Source organism: Sebastes umbrosus, chromosome 2 (assembly GCF_015220745.1).
Source record: "Sebastes umbrosus isolate fSebUmb1 chromosome 2, fSebUmb1.pri, whole genome shotgun sequence".
Taxonomy (NCBI): Eukaryota; Metazoa; Chordata; class Actinopteri; order Perciformes; family Sebastidae; genus Sebastes; species Sebastes umbrosus.
Window position 1 is genome coordinate 3,032,915 of NC_051270.1, and position 21,330 is coordinate 3,054,244.

At 41.4% G+C, this 21,330-nt stretch overlaps 1 protein-coding gene across 1 annotated transcript in view; it reads left to right on the plus strand.

Moving 5' to 3' along the window:
- Positions 1-21,330, plus strand: part of adamtsl5 (ADAMTS like 5) — a 39,687-nt gene that overhangs the window by 1,689 nt on the left and 16,668 nt on the right. The window contains exons 2-5 of the mRNA XM_037755252.1: positions 11,816-11,891; positions 18,501-18,670; positions 19,170-19,230; positions 20,775-20,880. Of these exons, the coding sequence (XP_037611180.1) occupies positions 11,816-11,891; positions 18,501-18,670; positions 19,170-19,230; positions 20,775-20,880 (413 nt within the window). The remainder of the gene's footprint in view (positions 1-11,815; positions 11,892-18,500; positions 18,671-19,169; positions 19,231-20,774; positions 20,881-21,330) is intronic.

Consider the following 21,330-nt stretch of genomic DNA (forward strand, 5'->3'; position numbering starts at 1 on the left):
CTAACAGGAAGTAAACATGGACCCAAGCTGTTGCCTAGCAACGCAATTCCGTTGAAATGCACTAAAACGGAGCGTTTCAGCCAGAGCATGAATACAGGTATATTCAGGCAGACAGTATGAGGAAAATATATATATATTTTTTTAACATTACAGCATGTAAACATGTTCTATTAGAAACACAAAATACAAGTATGAACCTGAAAATGAGCACAAATTGGGACCTTTAAGATGAGAAAATAAAGATGTCCTGAAGCAACGGAAAGAAGTAATAGATCTCAGAAAAAGAGGAAGATCATTCCAGTCTGATGGAGCTTTGTATTGAAATGACTTGCGTCCAGCTTCTTTGAAAATTCTTGTGTGGTGGCTTTAAATATTTACCTTTTTCTTGCAAGGAGCTGCAAAGCCTTGAACATGTTTTTGCGGTACAGTGAAGGATGGGAGGTGATAAATTCCAGAGACAGTTGAGAGTTTTTCCCCCCAAAAGTTACTTGGAAGCTGTTTGTTTTGCACTTTATCATGCAGGAAAATGTGGTGCATACTTGCAACATGTCAGGCATCGTTTGACTTTTGCATGAGAGGAACTTGACCTGAAGCGGTTTAGATAACCCTGTGGTGTGTGAAGGTTTTTCTCTGGGGGGGGCAGAAGTCATATCCAGTCTGGTTAGAACTACTTCCTGCCAGCGGGTGAGGTAATCCTCCTCCTGCCATACAGTATCTGTGATATTGCAACTCCTGGCTCTACATTCCTCCCATCCTGCTTCACTACCTTTATCTCCTAAAGGTCAGAGGCCTATAAATACCCAGCTCATATTTGATCTAATCCCATCCCTGCAGCAGAGAACACAAACACAGGGGGACTGCAGAGGGTCGCACTGAATTCCTCTAAATCTGTCTCTTTATATCGTAAACTTAAACTCACCTTGACAACCTCTGGTCACCTGGTATGGAGGACGGAACCTGCCAAAATAAAAAAATTAATAAATAAATAAATATTATATTAAATGTAGCAAAACTAATATTAAACATAAATGTAGCCATTAATTATTTTTTTAATGTGACATAAATTGATATTTCTGTTTTGATTTGCTTCTTTATTTATTTATCTTTGTGTTAATTACCTAATTTATTTACTCTTCTTTTTAATTTTCCCTTTTATTTATTTATGTATTTATTTTTATAATTTTCTTTAATTTATTCATTTATTTTTGCATTTATTTTTATTTTCTATTTATTTTTAAATGTATGTTTTTTTTTTATATATTTATGAATTTTTTATTCATTTATTTCTGCACAACTTTCCCTTTGCATTTCACCCCTTATTTATTTCCCTAAATTTATTAATTTCTGTATTCTTTTATTTATATATTTCTTCATACTAGGCTTGCCGCGGTAGTCGGTGTTACACGGTGGTCGGGCACACAACGATTACATTATGTACCCACCATCCCCACGGTCGTTTTGCTTTTCTTTTTTACATAAATAAAACCCATTTAGTTCTTTTTGGCGTATCCGCGGTGTGTTATCAATACATAGTTGGACGACGGATGCTACAAACTGAAAGTGAAAGTGTCAGCTCCGTACGAAGTCTCAGCTCAGAGTAGCAGGAGTCAGATTTCACACACGGGACGAGAGAGAGTTTACAGACAAGACGATGGCGGAGGATGTGATGTCAAAGCGAAAAGCAAAAGCACCTATTTGGCAATACGTCCGATTTAAACCCAATGCTATAAGGGAACCATAACGCTAATGAGGCAGTCGCCGTGCGGAGAACGGAGCGGTCAGCCGGTGTGTTCGGCGCAGCGACGGCAGGTGGAAGCCTGCGGCCTCGCAGCGAAAGCTGGACCAGAGAGGCCAGACACAAATCCATCCACACATATTGAGCGCTGTCTTTTCATGTAAAATGTCCGGTGTAATCCGTAACACCGGTGTTGTCACAAGTTTATTAACCGGTGGGAAATTTTCCTCACCGTCATATGCCTACCTCACACATTGCACATCTGTATGCATTTCTGCCTCATTATGCAAATGAGGGTGCTGTCACTCAACGTATGTCACGGGGTCAGAGTGCATAGACTGACTATATGCTAGCCAGCTAGCTACACTCCAGTCTTCATCCCCGGCTCCGTGCAACGGGTCGTCGGCCTCCTGCTGATCCCCTCATCGCTGCCTCGTACTGGTACAGGTGTGCAGATCAACCGTCTGAAGCTGAACTGTTTTGCCGACTCACCGTTAGTCTCCCTTCCAAGGTTTAGCTCGTTCAGAGCGAATGCCGCTGGAAACGCGCCATGTAGCAACAACGGCACGTGACGATACTTTTGGTTTTGGCAGTTTCCGTCCTCCGTACCCCGGGTCACTCCTCTCAGTGGAAACAATACATGCCAACAGTTCTCTCTGCACCCAAGATGTTAAAGAGTGATTTTCCCTTTTATGGGCTGCATTGGATGTAATGTGTCAGGAGAGATGTGTCGGCTGTCTGTCAGCCTGCACGGAGATGAGGAGGAGGAGGAGGAGGAAGAGGGAGAGAGGAGGATATGGCTAAGGGCTCACTTTCTGTCTCTCTGATAGCTCTTTGGAGGAATGTTTGTTTGGGAAGGAGCCCATCCGCCCCATGAGCAGATTTAATCTTCTTACCATGGAACACTGAGCATATAGCTTCAAAACGAGGACTCTAATTTGGTGTTACATACTATGATGTCACTCTCTCCCGCGGGGAGGAATTTCAATGCTTTTCCTCCCTGTGGATGTGGAGCGTAGTAGTTATAAAAAAAACCTCTTTGTTAACTCGGCTTAATTGTCTATTTTATAATCTAATAAACACAAAAAAGTTATCCACACTTTCTGATGTTCTTTAGGTAAAACATTTTTGTGCTGAAAAGCTCATTTTCTACAGATGTACCATCACAGGCTCTGACTGTAATGAAGCCCAGATGCACACAGAGCTTCTGATCCACAGTAAAGTTATAGAGTAGTAAACTCAGCCTGAACTAAAGGTAGAGGTAATGAAAGAACTTAAGGTAGTAGTTTTATTGAGGAAAAAACCCATCTGCCCCAGGTACAGAAAGGTCTGTCATTTAGGTATTGTGGATGGCTCTAAATAAGTAGTTTAGAGCTGATTAGTCTACTACGATTTCTTTAGTTAATTAGTAGTTTTTTATGCTTTTTTTCATGCTGAAAAATGTATTTCTAAGAAACTTATGAGCTCATCTCTGGTAAACACCAGATATAAAGTGGTGCTTTTGTGCGATTCTTTGTGGAGAAACTGAAAATCTGTCGATTAAATCAACTAATCGGTTCGAGTGTTAGTCAACTAAGACTTTCTTTGGTTTGAGGACAGCTCTACCTTAGTTGCGCTGGATAAGAAGCCAGTCACAGGGACGAATCTCAGCTGTAGTTAAATCCAAAATGATTAATTGTTTCATCTGGAAGGGAAAACTCTTCACCACAGTTGCCGAATTCATCTGAAATTGAGCCGGAATTTGAAAGCAAAGGAGGTTTTGTTACGTTTCTTGACAGCGTGAGCTTTAGCTTCTGCTTGCTGTTGGTGGTGCATGTAACAGACTTTAAAGGTCTTTGATTGTTGTTTTACTGGAGTGCACCGTGGGAGTCATAGTTAACGTCTCCACCTTAAAGTCTTCTTAAGGTTTTACGTCCACCTTTGACTTGTTAGATGTTTTCTCGGTTGCTCATCGTTTCTTACTGATGATTCAACAAAAGAGGTTCTTGTCCATTCAGGCTGTGAAGTGCTCCAACTGTGAGTCACCTAACGTAATAGAAAGCAACAATTCTGTATTACACTATTTGTAGTCAATGTTGCCTGTTGTTTAAATCGTTGTTTATAGCTATACACTTTTGTCACTTAGGGAAAATCATTCTAGTTGTTTAATATTTTTTATTAAGAAATATGGTGCAATAAAAGAGAAACGAATAATCGACTTACTTGATCAAAAGAAAAACAAGCCATGCTTTCTGCATTTTAAAGATGTAATCAAAGTTCAAACCCACGAAAACAAAACAAAGCGAATGAGAGACGGAGACAGCGTCAGTCAGGGGACAGAGATCGCAGAGAGTGGAACAATGTTAGAAACGTTTGCCACTTATTATAGAACTTATTATAGAACTTATCAGAATTAGCTCTCACTGAATATCTAATCTTCTCTAGTTTAGAAAGGACATGATATCACTGAGCCACTGAGTGCTGGAGGGAGCTTTAGTACACTTCCAGTGAAGAAGATGCCGTCTTGCCAGTAGTGAAAGCTACAGTAGAACATCTTGCTTGGAGGTGTAACGGTTGTATAGTCTTCTGGAAACCCAAACATGGCGATATGGGGAGAGACATTTATAGTTATTGAAAGTATTTTTGACATAGTATCGGAGTAGTTTTGCCAAAAGCTTTTAAAGGTATAAATGACAAAGAGTAGGTCTACTGTAACATACAACAATTTGCCTCCTTTTATGTGGATGTCCAATCAGAGTTGATAGTAAGTGTAGTCGAGTTGTTGCAGCAAAATCTGTAGTTCTTCCTGCATTCAGCATCGTCATTTGACCTGACGGTGACGTAGTTGGAGGCGAGGAAGAACAACAGGCGTAATGCTCTAGATGCCACTCAAAAACAGCTCAAACTACCTTGTTCTCCTCGCTTGTATTTGCAAACTAGCTATGTTTCCAACAGCAAAAATTGCATCCCAAACTATGAGTGCAGAGGATGTTGTGGACGAGGATGCATTTCACAGTGTTTTGGGTGACTCGGATATTCAGCCGTATTTATTGGAGCCAGAGTATACGGCTGAAGAAATGCAGCGGAGAGAGGCCGGTGGCGGCGGCTGCATTGGCCGTGCAAGAGGATACGGCCGACGGAGACCCTCAAGACGTCAGAAGCTCGCACATAATGCATCCTGGGACATGTAGGCACTGATGGCACGGCTCTAAGAGCAGGAAAACTCAGCTTTCTGGGTCAATAACGCAGCACTGAGGAATTTATTGATTCTAAAGTCTACATATACCATCAACACTGATTGGACATCCCCATAAAAGGTTGTGAATTTTTCCTTTAAGGTATTCACTCTGAAGAACGTTTTGAAGACCCCCCTGCTCCTCTAAACACGGTTTCCAGCTTACTTTGAACCAGGTCTTGAACTTGATTCACTACCGAGCCCTGCTCTCTGTCAGTCCGTTTCAAGGTTCAGTCAGATAAGAGTTTACTGCTCTGTGTGTGTCTGTGTGTCTGCAGGAACGTGATGAAAAGCCTCTACTTTACTGTTTGAAAGCTCCAGAGCAGGATTAGGGGTTGTGTTTTTTACACAGTTAGTGAGTTTCAGTGTCTGTCAGCAGGATGTTTTAAAAACCCAGAGAAAGAATTTCCATGAAGCTTGATGGACACGTGGGCTCGGCGCCAAGGAACAATTGATTTGGTTTTGGTGGTGATCCAGATCTGGGAGTTCTGCCACTAGACCATTAGTGTTTCTTAGCTGTAATTATGAATCTGATGGAGACAGAAGCCTCAGAAACTCCCAGCCCCGCGGCTACATTTGCAGCTTTTAGACAACAATTTTGATGTATGATTTAAGTGTTATGTGTAATGTGTTCAGGAGGTTGAGTCTTTTTGGCCTCATTGTTGGCACCTGCCTGGTAGAAGAAGTGATTACCCTCCGTTTGTCTGTTATTCTCCATTACTTGCGTACATCTCTGCCATGTTTCCCATGTTGTAGATGACCTGAGAGGCTCTGCTTCAGTCAAAGTGGCTGTGAAAAGATAATCTGATAATCCCCGAGGTATGACGGTGTACCAAGTTTGTTCTCCCTGTCGTGGAAGGAGCGAGATAAGTGCAGCGAAGCGGGAAAGGAACCATAGTTGAGCAAGAGGCTGGGTCTAGACATTTTGGCAACAACAAAACCAACAACACGACACCTAGTCTGTCTTTGATTTAGTCATCTACCACAACGCTCTCTGGGTGCTTTGTGCAGATACACAATAGTCTTTGATTTCTTTTTGTTACAGTGTTTTACTGCGTCTTCAAGTGAGGCAGCTGCTGAAGCACAAAGGCCCTCCACTTGTGTTCAAAGAGGCTGGTTTTTGTGTCAATGCGGGCTGACCGAGGCCGCCGAGCGTCCGATTGTTGCCGCCTCATTCATAGTCACCACAGACCCCCGGGGTCAGAGCTGAGCGCAGAGCCCTCACACTGAACATCTGTTAAAGGTTGTGTCAATTCATTCAGCAGCTCCATATAACCATCAGACCCTCCACCGGGCTCGCCCGAACGCTGGGTGGGTCACAGCTAAATCTCCGGGCAGGTCAAAGGTTAACACCGGCCCCCTGGTTGGAAGACGTATTGCTTTTGCGAACGTGGTGGGTGTGCAGACAAAAGAGACGTCTGTGGGTCCCCCATACAGAAACACTTAGACCCTCACAAAGAAGCTGAAGGAGCAGAGATCTTCAGTCAGGTGTCTCCGGTGTTGACGTGACTCGTACCAGGTTAAAGGACACATTCTCACCTGCGATGCACTCTGAACCAGAGCACAATGTAATTACATGATAACAGCATGGGGCTGTTGTTTATTTGTGCAGGGTGGGACTGTGAGAGCTACCTGTCTGTCAGGGTGTGTTTATAGCAAAGGTTACTGAGGAATTATCAATGAGGGTGGAGAGCCTCGTCCACCTCTACTGCTGCTGCTGAGGCTGGATGGAGAGGAGTGGACTTGATTTTAGAGGTGATCTTCATCTGAGACTTAAAGGACCAGTGTGTTGCATTTAGGGATATCTATTTGCAGAAATAATATTAATAAGTATGTTTTCTTTAGTGTATAATCACATAATAAGAATCGTTGTGTTTTCGTTACCTTAGAATGAGTCGTTTATATCTACATAGGGAGCGGGTCCTCTTCACGGAGCTAGATGCCATGTTTCTACAGAAGCCCAGAACGGACAAACCAAACACTGGCTCTAGAGAGGGACATTTGTGTTTTGGCGTCGGTCACCGTAGTTCTCCAACACGCTTGGCACACGGGAGAAGTTTCAGTTGGTTCTGCAACCTCACCGTTAGATACCGCCAGATCCTACAGATTGCACCTTTAACACAACCAGAGTTTCTCAGGCATAATTAGGAAGAACTGAAGCTGCACAATCTTCAAAAATCAAATTTATTATAATACAAAATGTTTAGATTTTTTAAAAATCCAAATCTGTATCAAAATACAAAGTGATATTAATTTATTGCATATATTATTTTTTAGATTTAGATTTTTTATTTTGATTATGTAAAAAATAATAATATAAAAATATGAAAATATTATATAGACTATAAGGAAACAGAACAACAATATCCAGCAAACATATACAACAAACTCTCATTAACAACATAATTAAATATTGCACGTCTGAAAAAGGAGTAGGAAGAAGTAAATACTATATATATATATATATATATATATATTATCAATAAACTTAATATTTAACATAAATATTCTAACTTTCCACCTCAGTGTTCACCATACACACCTCGATCACATCAGTCAAATCAAGCGAAAATTTTAGAAGAAAGTGAAAAGTGTCCATCAACAGTTCCCAAAAGCCCAAAGTAATGTCTCCAAATATCTGGCTTTGTCAGTCCAAAATCCAAAGGCACTCTGTTTACGATGACAGAAAACTAAGAAAAGAAGAAAATATTCACATTTGAGATGCTGGAATCAGAGAATTATTACCAAAAATTATCCAAATTATTAATCGATTGCCAATTCGTTTTCTGTTGATCGACTAATAGATTAATCGATTAATCATTTCAGATACCAAAATGCACAGATCTATGGGGATCAAAGTTTGACTTTATTTTATTTTACGATGTACTCCACTAACTAACATACAAACAAGCAAACAGGTCTGAAAACAAAACTTTGGAAGAGATAATACTAATTTATGGTGCTTTTATTAAAGTGTACGTGGGAAAATATGACGTCCAGGATGTTTGGGCTGATTATTACCATTATCAATTAGTCTGCTGATTGTTTTCCAGATTAATCGTTTAGCTTATAGGATGTCAGAGAATATTCTGAAATTCCCAACTCAATTTCAGAGCGACGTTCAGATAAAGCTAATTGATTTGGTGGTTTCAGTCTTCTTCTGTTATTTGTTTAATGATAGGAGTAGTTGGGTGTTGTTTGGGTCGGTGTGTGTTTTTTCTTCCTCGGTCATGAGAGCGACTAATGTCAGTGAAAATAAACAAGGAGTCTCGTATTGATTAAAGTCATTTCCCTCTGCCTGCCCCGGAGCTATTCACTAATGTGCTGCTATAGTCTTAATGAGAGCCGGAGGAGGCGGGCTGACCCCTGCTCACCTCTGTGGGGGACCCTGTAGGGTGGGGGGGGGGCGACCACTCGGTGACCAGAACTGCTAAAACTGGAGCCAAAGATCAAGTGAAAGGGAAAGAAATGACTTCATCTATATGGATTACAACAGTATTCATATAATTTAGCTTTATGAATGCTCACCCTGCTCATTACCACTGATGTTTAAAACACGCTGGAGACATCTGTAGCTTTGTGCATCACTTCAAAAACAAACTTTAAGTGTTGGTCATCTGTAAAAATGCTTCCAAACAATGCACAAACATTATTGAAAATAAATACGACCTCTTGTTGTGTCAATCATGTTTCGTCCGCCATTAAAGTTTTTAACATTTAGAGATATTCCCAGGTTAAAGTCCCATATTTGTACCTTGAAATAGCTACATTTCTGAATGCTACAAACACACAATGCTTCATAATTCCTGACAATGACTGATATATTTGACTTCAGGTGAAGTTAACAAAAATCGCAATAAATTGTAATATCGAATTGCAATACTTGTAGACTCGCAATAGTTAAAAATCACAATGCATATTGAATCGGCATCCAATAAAGCCGGTTTCCTTTAATTACAGAGCAATAAAAAAATGAATGAGCAGAGCAATTCATCACAACTAGACATCAAGTGTGCATTTAGTTTTGTCACAGTTACACTATAATTATTATGAGGTAATGCAGTGCAGACTTTTCAAATCAAACTGGATGTAAACTGTGTTAACTCACAATCAAACATTGATAAAAAGCATGCAGACCTGTGATGGATTACAGGACTCATGTAGTGTTTAACTGTAGTAAAATACATAGATATTTAAAACAGTATTAGAAACTGGTCAGTGGTTCAGGAGGTAAGACGTGCATGCACACAATGGTCCTTTAGTCCTGCAGCTGAGACGCTGGAAGCAGAATAAAGTCTGTTTGAACATCAATCGTGATTTATGAGCCCATCGCCTCTTACGGTCAGCACGACCTTCCTTGTTCCTCCGATATGAATTCCCCCATGTAAGGCCAGGACGGGAGCCCAGGGCGCTGAAGGGAAGGGCTGCTCAGCCGAGTGTGAGGGAGATGTGTATCGTTTAATTGGACAGGGCAACTACTGACCTGGGACGGAGCCAAACGCTGTGTTTACGGCCCGGCGAGAGATAAAAGAGAGGGAGCAGACCGAGAGAGATAAATGATGGAGATGTGGGAGAGAAGGTCAGAAACAGAGAAGATTGAGTCGCTTCATGCTTCATCACAAAACAGACCCTTAAACGTATATATGACACACTGTTAGCAGAGCAGTGCCAGGAAGCAGTCAAAGAGAGGGGCTTTCCAAGAATCACCGGCACTTCTCAGAAAAGGCACTTGTTCTGTGATGAATCAGAGAAACAAGACGGAGAATCACTGTTTCCTCGCCGTGTTTTCCCGGAGGTAAAGAAAGAGACGAGGCAGCTGGTAGAGCAAAACACTCAACAAAAGGCTTATCTGGTATCTGGTAGCACCTCAGACGTATCTCACACTGTGTCGGTACTACAGTCGCTTATAATTGCTTTTGATATAGAAAAACGTGCTGCTTTTGGTCTCAAAATGAAGCCTGTGTTGTGGTGAGGTAGTAGATCATACATGAGGTTTACTCTGCTATCAGAGCCTGGTATCTGTTCCCAAGCTGATCTACAAGGTCAGTATGTTTACCAGCCGTGACGGCGACGCTGGTGTTGATTTCACCTTGAGTCTGTGTGAGTCATCAGGGCAGAATGTGGACCTGACCTGGAGACACCTGCTGTAGCGGGAACTACCACAGAGGAGGGATAGAGGACTTTGCCAGGTGTTTATATTTGTCTGTCTGTGGACAGATTTTGTTACCGCGATAGCATCACAACCGTGTAAGATGCAGTCACGAAACTTTACAGGTGTGTAGTTGAGATCAAAATGAAGGCAGAGTTTGAAGAAAGAGGTGTGGTCCGAGCAAAGGTGCTGGAAGTAGGGGGGTAGGAAGCGGGGAAGGGGCTATTTACTCCTACCGATTTGGCTTCGCAGATGATCTCTAGTAGGGGTGTAAGAATATACTGAAAATATCATGTATTGCAATATTATGTTTTGTGATACTGTATTGATCCTCAAAACACTATTGATTTATAATTAATAGTTTACATGCAAAGATTAACTTAGTCAATAGTTATTTCATTGTTTCATTGGCAAAGAGATCAGTGTATGTTCTCTATCGAAGTAGTGCTATGATGTCGGATGTTACAGGGACTGTGATGCAGATCCCACTGTTCTGATTGTATAAAGAAGTAACTTTTATTTACTCAGATTTTATGCGTATGCTGGTGAGTTCTTTATACTATGACAATTTTTAAAAATATCACAATATATTGTCTTGCTTACAGTATCGCAATATACTGAATTGTAACACCGGTATCATGATACGTATTGTATATCCAGATTCTTGCCAACACACAGCCCTAGTCTCTAGTTTCCTAATTGATATCAAGGCTGATCAAACTCGTATTCTTTGTTTTAGTGAGACCTACAGATCTCTGGATGTGCCTCACTGTCAAAAACACCATTTCCTATTATATTTAGTATACAAGACAAAATGAATGCACTGGTGTCCATCATGGGGCACCTCTTAACACTGACCTGCTAGTAGGTCAGTGATTACAAACTCATGCTGTGCAGCCAAACATTATTCAAACCCTCAGAACTTTATTTTAAATCATAGTAAAGATCCCAACGTTTCCAAAGATGCCAAACATGTCAGGCTGAATTCTGGGTAGATTTGTATTAAATGATGCACCGCGAATATTTCCATTTGATGTGTTGGTGCAGCCATAAAAACTAGTCTTGAGTCTTGAGTTTGGATATTTCTCTCAGTGTAAACTTTATGCTGCTGCAAAACAATCCCACCTTAAGGTCCACTTTTCGCTTCTTTGTGTGTTTGCATAAATCTCCCCCTAGTAAACATGTTATTGCTAGTTTGAGCCGGCTGTGATTGAGCTCTTATTCTGATTATTAGTGAAATTAAAAGTCTTCATGTAAAAGCAGCAGGTGATACCGATGCAGCAGGTTTTCTAGCATCTTTTATGTAACGGAGGTCAAAAGTTGGACGGCGGTGGGGAGGTGGTGTTCAGTCAGGCAGGCGGTCTCTTCCTCTCTTCCTCTCGGCTGTGTGGGAGTTAATAAGGCACTGTTGGGGTGGCTGGGGGGGAATTAATGATACTGGCTGGATGGGGGGGCATTCCTGACCTTGGCTCCTGCCCACAGGGGGCTGCAGCTTATTTGTGGATATTATCAATGACCTAAAGACCTCGGCTGTTTGAAGTGTCGTGAAGAGACGTGTCTGTTTCCTTCCGTTCTGCTTCTCAAACACCTGCTGTAACAACGCCAGCATCTTCCCTTCTGTGTTGGTGCGTTCCTCTGTGTGTGTGTGTGTGAGATGTAAAACATTGTGATGTTCCCAGCTGATTGACGGTGTTTGTTTCTCTCTCTCCATCTGCAGGAAGCTGACTCTGTGCCAGGCCCTGACCTTCGTCCTGCTGCTGGTCGCTCCCGTCTGCCTGTCGTCCCCGCAGAGTGTGAGTACGACCGGCCCTCATCAACACAACTCACCGCACGGCCTCGACAGGAATGCTTCTGCTCACTGTCAACACCTCTCACTGTTTTATTGACCCTGGATTTATCGTCAACCACAGCTCCTTCTCATGTCGTAAACCTACGCACGCACGTGTAACAGGCGCCACTACGCGGGGCGTGTAATAAACCTGATAATAAACCTGTAAAACAGGAGAAATAATGAAGCAGAGAAAACTTGCTGCTGTTCGTCTGGTCGGTCTCGCCAGAGTTTAGTCTTCCTCTTGTTTTCACTCATTCACACAATTCAAAATGTCTCTTTGGTCTCCATTCACCAAAAGTTAACAAATAAAAGGTACAGTAAAACTAGGGCTGTCGAAGTTAACACGATAATAACGCTTTAACGCAAATTTGTTTTAACGTCATAAATTTCTTTAACGCATTAACGCAATTGATCTTTCAATCTTTCGAGGTTGTAGCGCGCTCCATTTTAAAGCTAGAGTGAAGATACTGGCATCAAATGAAACTAGAAAACCTAAAGAATCCATTGGTACCAACCATGTCAATCAATCAATCAATCAATCAATCAATCAATCAACCAATCAATCAATCAATCATCAAACTTTATTTATATAGCACCTTTCAAACAAGTCAAATGCAATTCAAAGTGCTGGACAGACGATTGACAAAAATAGAGTGTTAAAAATCGATTTAGAGTAAGAAAGCAATAAGAGATGGGTATTTGAGATAATAAAAGATAAATAAAGTAATAAATAATAAAAATAACAATAAATATAAATAAATAAAATTATGAAACTACACAAAATAAGCAAATTGTATTCAAATAATAAAATTTTAATAAAATAAAATAGAATAAAAGAGATAATAATGATCAGCAATAAAATGATGATTAAATAAAATAGTCAAATAAACGCTATAATGGTGATGATAAATTAAATAAGTATTAAAAATAAAAACTATAAAACTATGAAACACTACATAAAAGCCAGACTAAATAAATGTTTTTTTGTCATACTAGCTTGTCGCAAAGGTGGCTAAATAACGCTCCAAACTTACCCTAAATTTTGGAGAGGAAAAACTGTCATGGACATTTTCAAAGGGGTCCCTTGACCTCTGACCTCCAGATCAGTGAATGTAAATGGGTTCTATTGGTACCCACGAGTCTCCCCTTTACAGACATGCCCACTTTATGATAATCACATGCAGTTTGGGGGCAAGCCATAGTCAAGTCAGCACACTGACACACTGACAGCTGTTGTTGCCTGTTGGGCTGCAGTTTGCCATGTTATGATTGGAGCATATTGTTTTATGCTAAATGCAGTACCTGTGAGGGTTTCTGGACAATATCTGTCATTGTTTTGTGTTGTTAATTGATTTCCAATAATAAATATATATACATACATTTACATAAAGCAGCATATTTGTCCACTCCCATGTTGATAGGAGTATTAAATACTTGACTAATCTATCTTTAAGGTACATTTTGAACAGATAAAAAAGTGCGATTGTACACAACAAGTCAGTCGGCAGCCATGATGTCAACCTTTGTGTTGTGCAAATACACAAAGCTAATAGCTGGATGTTTCAAGTACACCAGATGGGACCTCATAGGTCCCGTCTGTCAGGGCCCAGGGCCATTTCCCACAGCCTCCACACTTTGTCCTGCCTTTACGTCCTCGTTTTCTTACGTTTGACAGAGTTAAATGTTGTGATTAAGCTAATTTGTGCAGAGAGAAGTCGTGCTCTCGGGGTTCCAGAGAGGAAAATCCAACTCATTTAGTTAATAAACCAATCATATCCCTCTGACCAGCGTCAGATGTGAGCAGGTCTGCTGGTCGCCGCTGCTGATTGGGTTGTTTTCGCAGCGTGTTTTGTCTTCTGGTGGTATTTTGTCTTGTGGTAATGTTCCTCTTGGTCTCTCCACGCTCTGATTGCCGCCGCGCCACCTTTTCTACTTCCGACCGCAGCGTCCATCTTTCATCACTGTTTGTCTTGTTGTAAAAAGTCAAACAGGACCCCCCTCCCCCAGGCCCGGCTGGAATAACCAACACATAGTCAGAGATCAGCTACCCGTAGTACTCCTCTGTACCGGCTCTCTGTGACATCAAACACAGGAATGTATGGAGGGTCAACACACACACACACACACACACACACACACTAAAGATCAGCTTTTCATTGCACAGCGAGTCCGTGTTTCAACTGGTGTCATTTAAACAGACGTGATGACACGTTGAGGAAAACTAAATACTGCCACGTTTAAAAAAAAAATGTTGTTTGAGATGTTTCAGATTGCTGAAACATTTTCTGCATTCAGTCATCGCAGCTGCACTGGAAACGTCTCTGTTGTCCAGATGAGAACAAGACAAATAGAGCGAGTGGATCATGAAACGCAAAATGCAAGACTAGAGCTGGTTGTAACCGTGTCGAACTACAGGTGTATTTTTCTGTAGAGTTTATACAGTGAGCTTGTTTTAATATTATTGGAATGGTGTTTTACATGTTTTGGCTAAAACTGGAGTCTTGACGGAGACTTAAGCTGCGATATGAAACTGAAGTTTGCTGCAGAACTGACACCATATTGTCTGCATCCTCCACACATCTGTGGCTCCATATTGTTCTTCCATTCAGGGTAGAACTGCACACAGCAACGAGGACGCATCTTGTACGAATAGACTTTGTTGTAATTGTCATCATCAAGAATTCACCAAAACATCATCACTCGTTCTTTGACTCGTAAAAAATTCCTTTAGATCTGTTCACACATGTTTTAGATATCCTGCAGATAAGAAAACAAACAGGACTTGATCAATAATGATTAAAACAAAATAGTGAGGACATAGTACACTAAAGGAGAAGATGGTGTTCTGTGTGTATTCTGTGGAAGAGTCAGTGGCAGTAGCATACGTCTGACTTAACGGACCAGTGTGTAGCGTTTAGGAGGATGTGTTGGCAGAAATGTAATATACATATTAAGTATGTTTTCTTTAGTGTATAATGAATATAAGAGAGGGGGTCCTCTTCACAGAGCCGGCCACCATGTTTAGACTCATACTTGCCAACCTTGAAACATCAGAATAGGGAGGATTTCAAAACCAAAGCGGAGGATCTGCGGTTCCTCCCCCAGAACAAATAGGGAGTTTCAGAGACTTTGTTTTCCTGCATTCCGACTTTTAAAGAATGAAAATAACAAAATAATGAGTACACTGCAGCAGCATACTTTGTTAAATAGGCCTGCTTTTAATTTTACTTTTAATTCTCAGGAAAGAAAACTTGTGTGAATCTTTGGCATAAACTAATATTCATCAGTTTTCATTCATTCATTCATTTTTTGCTCCTTCTTGATTATATCTGTCTCTTAGTACTCCCAATTTCCCTCGCCTTCTCTCACTCACTGAAGGTCCTTTCAGAGACATCGCGACCACGACGCCACTGAGCTCTGAAACACGTTATTTCCAATGGCTTGCACCACGCCACGACGGCTTTACCGTGATGCTGTGATGTGCGGCGACGCAGCTCAAACCACGCCGCAGTGTTGCGAGCAGTTTTCCTCCGCCAAGAAAAGACAGTTGGTGTAGCTCTATTGTCCTCCAGGTGGAAACAGTAAGGATTATACAAGCTGCACAATGCCAGAAACAGGTTGAGATAACAAAAACGGGAAAAAAGGTGTAAAAATTTGCCATAAATCTGGAGGAATACGGGAGAAGTGTGACCCTGGGAGGAAAACGGGGGAGGGCGATGAAAAACGGGAGTTTCACGGGAAAATTGGGAGGGTTGGCAAGAATGTGTCTACAGTAGCCCAGAACGGACAACCGAACACTGGTTCTAGAGAGGGACATTCATGTTTTCACATTTTTGCGTCAATCAATCTGCAACCTCACCACTAGATACCACCAGATCCTACACACTGCACCTTTAAGAGTCATTTTTAAGATGATAAATCTGAGCTGATGTGCAGGTTTTTTTTGCACATAATCAGATTATTAAGATTGTGGATGCAGTTGTCCTCTTGTTGGCTTCATAGTGTAGAGTTTTTCCAGCCGTGTCTGTCTCTGCAGACTGGGAGAACTGGTCTGCTGACAGACTGGGAGAACTGGTGGGAGACAGCGTTACTGTTCACCTGCGTGTTGGACTGTAGAGTCTGTCTTTGTCTCTGTTATTGTATGCAGTTTGCTTGTCAAAGAGCAGACTTTTTTTTCTTATGTGAAAGAAGGGAGGTGGTGTGGGGGGGTTGTGCATTGTAAAGGTCAAAGGTCACTGTCATTAATGTAGAAAGCCAGCTCACCCCATCTCCAACTGTTATCAACGCTAATTTGAGCGGCGGTAACACTAATGAGGGCAACCTCAGGTGACCCTGCCATGGAAAATGATGGAGAGTCGTAGCACAGGTCGCTCTCAGCTGACTGTGTGTGTGTGTGTGTGCGTGCGAGCGGGCGGGCGTGCGTGCGCCACAAAGTCACGAAGTCAAAGAGCCTCAGTGTTTCCGCTGAAACAACATGAATGTCAGCGCAGTCAGACGCAGATGATCAGTTAAGTGTTGTTAGTTTTGAGGTTTAGGATGTTGAGGATGTTGTAGTTGTATCACAGAGGTGGATGTTCAAAACGCCTTACCGTAATAGTTTTATGAATTATTATTCATTTTATGTTTTATAAAAGTAGACACACTTTTTTTTATTTGATTTTGTCAGTGTGACATACTGTAGTACAAACAGGTGACAAATTAAACAGAGCAAGGTGTAACGAAATATACACGTTAACACGAGACGTATGAAACAGACGTTTAGTTGTTTTTGTTAGTGGGAGTATTGTAAGTGTTTGTGTGCATACATGTATGAAAGTGTTTTGTGTAACTGTGTCATATATTAAAGTATGAATAGCTGTGACCAGAGGAATGTGCAAGACTGTTGACAAAAATAGACCCTTTTTCAATAACCGTCATTTTGGATTTGTTGAAGAACGAGAAGCATTATGAGTCGGGAAACTATTATAATTGGAATTTACTAATTTACTAAAGGAACTAAAATGTAATAATTTAAGTGTCATTGTGCACGAGATGGGGGTCGCTGATACAAGTGAAGTGGGAAAATTTAACATTTGATTGACGTTTTTGTTTCTTAAGTAGGGCTGTCAACGTTAACGTGATAATAACGTGTTAATGCAAATTAGTTTTAAGTCCACTAATTATTTTAATGCATTAACGCAACCTTAAACGTTATAGCGGGCTCAGTTTTAAAGCTAGAGTGAAGATAATGACATCATATGAAACTAAAAAAAACTAAAGAATCCATTGGTACCAACCATGTCATACTAGCTTGTCAAGAAGGAGGTTAAATAACGCTCCAAATTTAGCTAATTTTGTCGAGGAAAAACTGTCAAGGTCATTTTCAAAGGGGTCCCTTGACCTCTGACCTCCAGATGTGTGAATGTAAAGCATATTGTTTTATGCTAAATGCAGTACCTGTGAGGGTTTCTGGACAATATCTGTCATTGTTTTGTGTTGTTAATTGATTTCCAATAATAAATATATACATACATTTGCATAAAGCAGCATATTTGTCCACTCCCATGTTGATAAGAGGATTAAATACTTGACAAATCTCCCTTTAAGGTACATTTTGAATGATACAAATATTTTAATGAATTAGCAGCCCTTTGTAAACATAATAAATTAAGTGCAGAACATGACAGAAACATCCTACTTACACCACTCAGATGTGATTATACAGCGGAGAATCCTGCATAAATTTGCATATTAATTGAGGAAAGTGGTGGGAAACGAGGACAACAGCTGTTTTTGCACATGTTCTTATTCACATGTGGGCTGAGCGTAAACTCTCATCTTGCACAGCAGATACTCCAGATGACTTCAGCCCCTCCTGATAGAAAGGTAGCTGAAGCAGTTGTTGAGTGTGTGTGTGTGTGTGTGTGTGAAAAGAGTTAAAGAAGTGTGTGTGTGATCCAGCTCCTGTATGAGAAAGCGTTGGGAACGCTGCCAGTTGTCAGTCCTCCTCCGGGGCAAACACTCAGGAATGTGTTTGAGATTTCTCTAATCACTTTTATTGTTTGGCTCTGATGGTCCTGATCCACCAGGCTCACAAGGTTGGTTTTCATACCATCTACTCTCTCAGTGGATCCGCCTGTTGTTGGATTCTTGGCTGTAAATAACGTGGGGGTTTTGTTCGGCGTCACCCAGCATGCTTTTTCCTTTTTCACAAATGATCTCCTGTCACTCTGCCACCACTGTGGTCTCTCTGTCTTCCTCTTATACATGCAGGGATTGTGAGCTGCTGACAGCTTTGAACATGCAGATCAACACTGCAGAGTGATGGTGCAGAGCGATCGCAGTAGAGCAGAGAGAGAGTTGTCACTGACTGCATGAAATACAATATACTGTAAACAGAAACCAGCAGCTGGAATAGAAACTAATCAGTGTTGATTTTGTGAACGTATCAAGATGCAAATGCAAAGATTTGTAATTTATCAATAATTGTGTTGAGTTATCAAAATGTTATTTATTTAAAAAGTAACTCACAAATAAGTAGTATAATAAGTATTCAGCATTAAAGTGTCTCTCTCTGTCATCTGTGTCTCAGTCGTGGGTTTCTGGGTGGCATCCCTCCGGCGAGGCGGCATCGGGGCGTCCGGCGCGCGCCCGGCGGCAGCTGCACTTCCGGAACGAGTGGGCGGCGTGGAGCGGCTGGTCTGTCTGCTCACGCAGCTGTGGGAGCGGCGCCTCGGTGAGGACGCGCACCTGCATCACCAGGTAAATATCAGCAATTTTCAAACATTCTTTGGATGTTTTACACATATATTTTTGACATTTTTTCATGTTTCTCAGATATTTTTCACTCATATTTTTTAAAATCTTTTTCACATATTTTTTGGATATTTTTCATATATTTTTTCTGACATTCCTCATTAATATTTTTCAGACCCTTCACTTATATTTTCGGGACATTTTTCACTAATATTTTTCACCTATTTTTCGGACATTTGTCACATATTTTTCCGGTATTTTTCACTACTTTTTTCTGAACAATATTTTTTTTAAATGAAATGTTCACCTATTGTTGATTAATCCTAACAAATGTGTGAGTCCCATGTGTGGGAGATGTGCTTTGTGTATGAGAGAACTTGTTGTCCAACCAGACGTGACAGCCGCCTGCACAATGACGACATAGTTTCCATCTGATAGTGAAAACTCTTTCCTTCTGTGTTTTCTCAGTCTCTTAAATCTCTGTTTTCTTCTTCTTGTGTCCCAGGAACCCGGTGGGCGGACCGTGTTCAGGAGATCCCAGACAATACAAGATCTGCAACACCAAGGTCAGTCAAGCTCAAAGCTTTTCACACTGAATGAAAAACCCACTTTCGATGCAAACACTGTAGAACAACGGCTGCTGTTTGCTCTGGAAGGTGTGTGTGTGTGTTCGGGGCAGGTGTTTCAGGGTGTGATCTGGAATTTCACCGACATATTAACTCGTGTCTTTGCCGCTCTGAACTCTGGGATTTATCTCTGAACAGTCGAGTATCAGACCTGCTATTGTGCTGTGAGGTCAGCGGATGTGTGTCAGACACGTTGGGCTGCGTGTTGGGTGTGTTTGGACAGCCAGTCGCTGCGGCCCGTGTTGATTAAAGGAAAAACACACAGATGGGTCGCAGCGTGTTTAAGCATGCTGGAGTGTGTGAGCATGTGGCAGTTTGTACGCCGTGATGATCTCACAGCTTCAATGAATGGATGCAAATTCACGACTTCTCTCTCTGCTGCAAGTCATGATATGAACATGAAGTAACTCTTTCTGTTCACGCTGAGACATCTGCTGACTCACCACAAGGTTATTCATTTGTATTTGAATCATTGTATACATACAGGTACATACATGAAATTTGTCCTCTGCATTTAACCCATCCTTAGGAGCAGTGGGCTGCTGTGAAGCGCCCGGGGAGCAACTTGGGGTTCAGTGTCTCGCTCAAGGACAGTTTGACATGCAGTCAGAAAGAACCGGGGATCGAACCCCCAACCTTGTGGTTAAAGGACGACCTGCTCTACCCAATAAGCCTATTTTAAGTATAAGATTAGAATTACAACAGGGTTAAAGTATGGGCAAGAGTTGGGGTTGAGGCCCAGACACTTCAAACAAGCATCAAAGAACTAGCGGCAACGAGGGCCGACTTTTGCCTGAACACACCACAAAGACTACAGCTGATGGCCAGCTAGCACATACGTTCTGCGCCTGCATTCACACCAGATCAGGCTTTGCAACGATTTAACGCAGGGTTGTGAGGCGATGTGGAAGAGTCACTTTAATGGCCCATTAACTGCGACAATTAACGTCTTTTGTTGCCTCATGGCTGGGTTGTATAGCTCTAGATCGTCGGTTACGTGATTGGCCACCGCAGCGTGACGTTGTGTTTCTCTGAAAGTTGATTCTGTCTCTACTTTTCCGCGGCTTCTTCCATTCAAAATGAATGGGTGGACACCACTGGATCTGGTGTGAATGCACCCTAACTCTCCATACCAGCAGGTCGCGGTAGTCTGTATTCATCATTCAAAAAGGGAAACCGGAAGACCTAAAGGACGGCGGATATACAAGCTGTTGTTATGATACGTACCTGAAACAAAGCAGCGTTTGCCGACCATTTTCACACCACTCTCACTCACCACTTAGCTTCATTCCAGATGTTCATGTCGTTGTGAAACTATCCGTGTGTTGGAACGATCAGATGAGATGAAGATGAAAAAAGAGAAGAGCCTTCTGTGTTTTTCCTCTTGACTTTACTCGTTGGCTTGCTTTCCTCACGTACACTGATTTGTGTGTTGTTAAGGTTGAGTTTGAGATAAACTTTCAGGGAATTGTGTGTGTGTGCAGGAGTGCCCCCCCAGCTCGGAGGACTTCAGAGAGATGCAGTGTGCTGCCTTCAATGACAGACCGTTGGTGGCTGGAAACTCCTTCAGATGGACCACCTTTTATGGAGGTCAGTGAACACAACTCACCGTTCAGCTGCTGAGGACTTGTTGTTTTGGAGATAGAAGGTTTTTACAACAGTGGTGTAGATGCACTGCAATCTTTCTGCAATACAAAGTGGTTAATTCTTCCCGTTTTACTGGCAGTAGATAGAAAACAGATAAGTATAGTTGTGTAAAAGCCGTCATAGCTGCTGTGCCACCAGAAGTCAAGAAGACCAATCAAAAACTCAAGACTTGAGATTTAAATCAAGTGTCGTCAGAACAAGTCAATAGTCCAATACCAGTTAATATGATAAAAGTTAAATAATTAAAATTATAAAATCCTAAAATATGTAGTACAGTGTAGTAATGTTGTAAAGTAGAAGTAGTTTTATTGGGTATCACCATCGTGTTTACGCACGTATTGTCAAAAAAATAGACTTTAAGCATAAATAAACGCTTCAGGTCGCAGTTCCACC